The following is a 2421-nucleotide window of genomic DNA, read 5'->3' as shown; positions in this document are numbered from 1 at the left end:
GTGTGTGTGTGTGTGTGTGTGTGTGTGTGTGTGTGATGCCCCAGTAAAGAAAATATTGCTTTTAGGGACTGGAGAGATGGCTCAGTGGTTAAGAACACTGGCTGTTTTTGCAGAAGACCCGGGTTCAAATCCCAGCACCTACATGGCAGCTAACAACTGTCCATAACTCCAGTTCCAGGGGATCGGACAGCCTCGTCTGTCCTCCGCGGGCATTGCACGACACTGGTGCACTTACCTACATGCAGGCAATACACATATACACACAAAATAAAAATAATAAAGTATTTTAAAAAACGAAAGTATTGCTTTTAAACGAAAGTATTTCCTCATCAAAGCCAGAGCTGTTGGTGGTCCCCACATTCCCTCACCCATATTAAAATGCCTGTTCTACACACTGAAAAGTTTCTCTGCAAAAATGTAGCCCAAGATAAAGAATTTAATATTTCCTCTTGACATAGTCCCAAATGACAGGTAACTTCTATTTGTAAATGGGAGTTCAGAAAGGATGCAATCCAATAGAAAAACATTTAGAGTTAATCCTTTCATTTTAAAAAAAAGTGAACAGGTACTACAACGCAGATCAATTTTTATTTTGTTAGCAGATTTAGGAAGAAAAAGAAGGGTCGTGACTGCAAACTATAGGTAGGGTAGACCGAAGGTCGGAGAACTTCGTGGAATGGGTACTTGGAGCTCCCTGTCCGTGCTTTACTCCATATTCTTGTTATTTCAGGCAAATCAAACGCAGCAGGTACTAGTCCCTGCCCAGGAGTGATGAAAACAAAATGCTAAGATTTAATATTAAATATCCAATGACTAGCAATAATGCTTGGGAAGTCATCTTTTCTCATTCACTCGCTGAACCCAAGTACGGCACAGGAAATAAAAACTGTGCCTGTCATCACAACCAAAACTCCATTCTCTTCCACAGTAATCTTAGAACCGCGGAAGAGTTCCAAGTAAACTTGAACGTTCTCTCGCCACAGGAAGCAGTGGAGTGTTACTAACCAGAACCACACAACCTCACCTAAAACACACTTTGACCTTTCACCTACAAAGCCAAGGGAAGAAACCTGGTCCTCGAACCACCACCAAGCCAATTCAGCTTTTCCAGGTGAAATGTCAGGGCGTTCGTTGAGCCATCCGGGCGAGTAGGAGGGCACCACTTTGGAAAGCAAACAAGGCATGCCAAGTGGGAATCCCTCACCCGAACCCCCCGGGCGACTTTGCACCGCAACTACTCAACCCAGTCCGAGTGACTTCGCCACGGCATCCCTATCCTCAACTCCCACATCCAGGTCCGCAGAACACACCATCCGCCGTCGGTCGGGCCATGAGATGGCAGAACTAGAACTCTCCCAGAAAGTTGGCACCCCGGAGGGAGGCGGTCTGGGGCGCGGGCACGCGGCTTACCCTCCTCCCTGCGGCCGCGGCACAGGGTCACCATCGCCCGGGGGACACCAGGCCAGCGGGGCGAGGGCGGCCGCAGGGCTGCGGGGCCGGGAGCTCCTGGACCCTCCGGGCCGAGGGACGCTGAGGCCGCCCTCACTCCGCCCGACTCCGCGGGGCTCCGGGACCCAGCGGCGCAGAGCGCGGAGCGAGCGGGCCCGGGAAGGCGTCGCGGCCAAGAGCCTTACCCCTGAAGGCCAAGGGCGCGGCGCCGCTTGTGGAGCAGGCAGAGCAGCAGGAACGCCGTCCCCGCCAGCGAGGAGTTCCGCGCCGTCAAGTACTTGCTGAAGGCCACCATGGCACCGGCTGGGCGAGCGAGCCGCGGGGAACGGGACGCGGCCACGACTACCTCAGTGCAGGAAGCGCGGGGGAGACTGGGAGGAGAGCTCGCTGCCGAAGGAGGGCGGGGCCGGCCGCGGGAACGCCCCCTGGCGCGCGCCGCTGGGCCAGCCCACCACGGACTTCAGCTGCTCCGCGGGACGCGCTCTGCGCACGCGCGGACCCCAGCGGAGTCGCCGGAAACGCAGCGGGCTTAAGCGGCCAGTCCTCGCTTGGCTGTTCGTGTGCGCAGTTGAGGCGGAGGGCTGCGCGGTCTCCGGATTTGCCCAGTCGGCGCACCCACACCCGGGCTTTCCCAAGAACTGGAAGAGCCGGCCTGGCCTGCGCGGTGGACTCCGCCGGCGCTGCCCCTCCGCCACCCTCGGGATGTGCTCTCACCGCCCTCTTAAAGGAGCGGGGAAGCAGAGGAGCGGCCCCCGTCCATCGCAGAGCACCTCAGCTATCTTATTCCACCCTGGATTATAATCTCTAGAGGACTGTGAAATCGGTTTGGGAGAATGGAACCACCTCTTTGTATTTTTTAAAATAAGAAAGCAAGAGAAAAAGCTGTGTGACAAGGAGTTTCGAGAATATTCCTTTTTTTCTTTTGGTAGCTATGTATCGCGAATGGCGATAAGAAATGTATTTCTTTGTGTG

General features: G+C 54.7%; 1 protein-coding gene across 1 annotated transcript in view; it reads right to left on the bottom strand.

Annotated features, from left to right (window-relative positions):
* The window catches only part of Abcd3 (ATP binding cassette subfamily D member 3), a gene marked incomplete in the record, with an annotated part of 74920 nt that extends 73072 nt beyond the window's left edge, over positions 1-1848 (bottom strand). The window contains 1 exon segment of the mRNA XM_008833666.3: positions 1635-1848. Coding sequence (XP_008831888.1) covers positions 1635-1744 — 110 coding nt within the window.
* Positions 1849-2421: the final 573 nt, after the last annotated feature.

Source organism: Nannospalax galili, unplaced genomic scaffold (assembly GCF_000622305.1).
Source record: "Nannospalax galili isolate Female #2095 unplaced genomic scaffold, S.galili_v1.0 scaffold255, whole genome shotgun sequence".
Classification (NCBI taxonomy): domain Eukaryota; kingdom Metazoa; phylum Chordata; class Mammalia; order Rodentia; family Spalacidae; genus Nannospalax; species Nannospalax galili.
The sequence above is the reverse complement of the archived record's forward strand: the minus strand, read 5'-3'. Positions and strand labels throughout refer to the sequence as shown.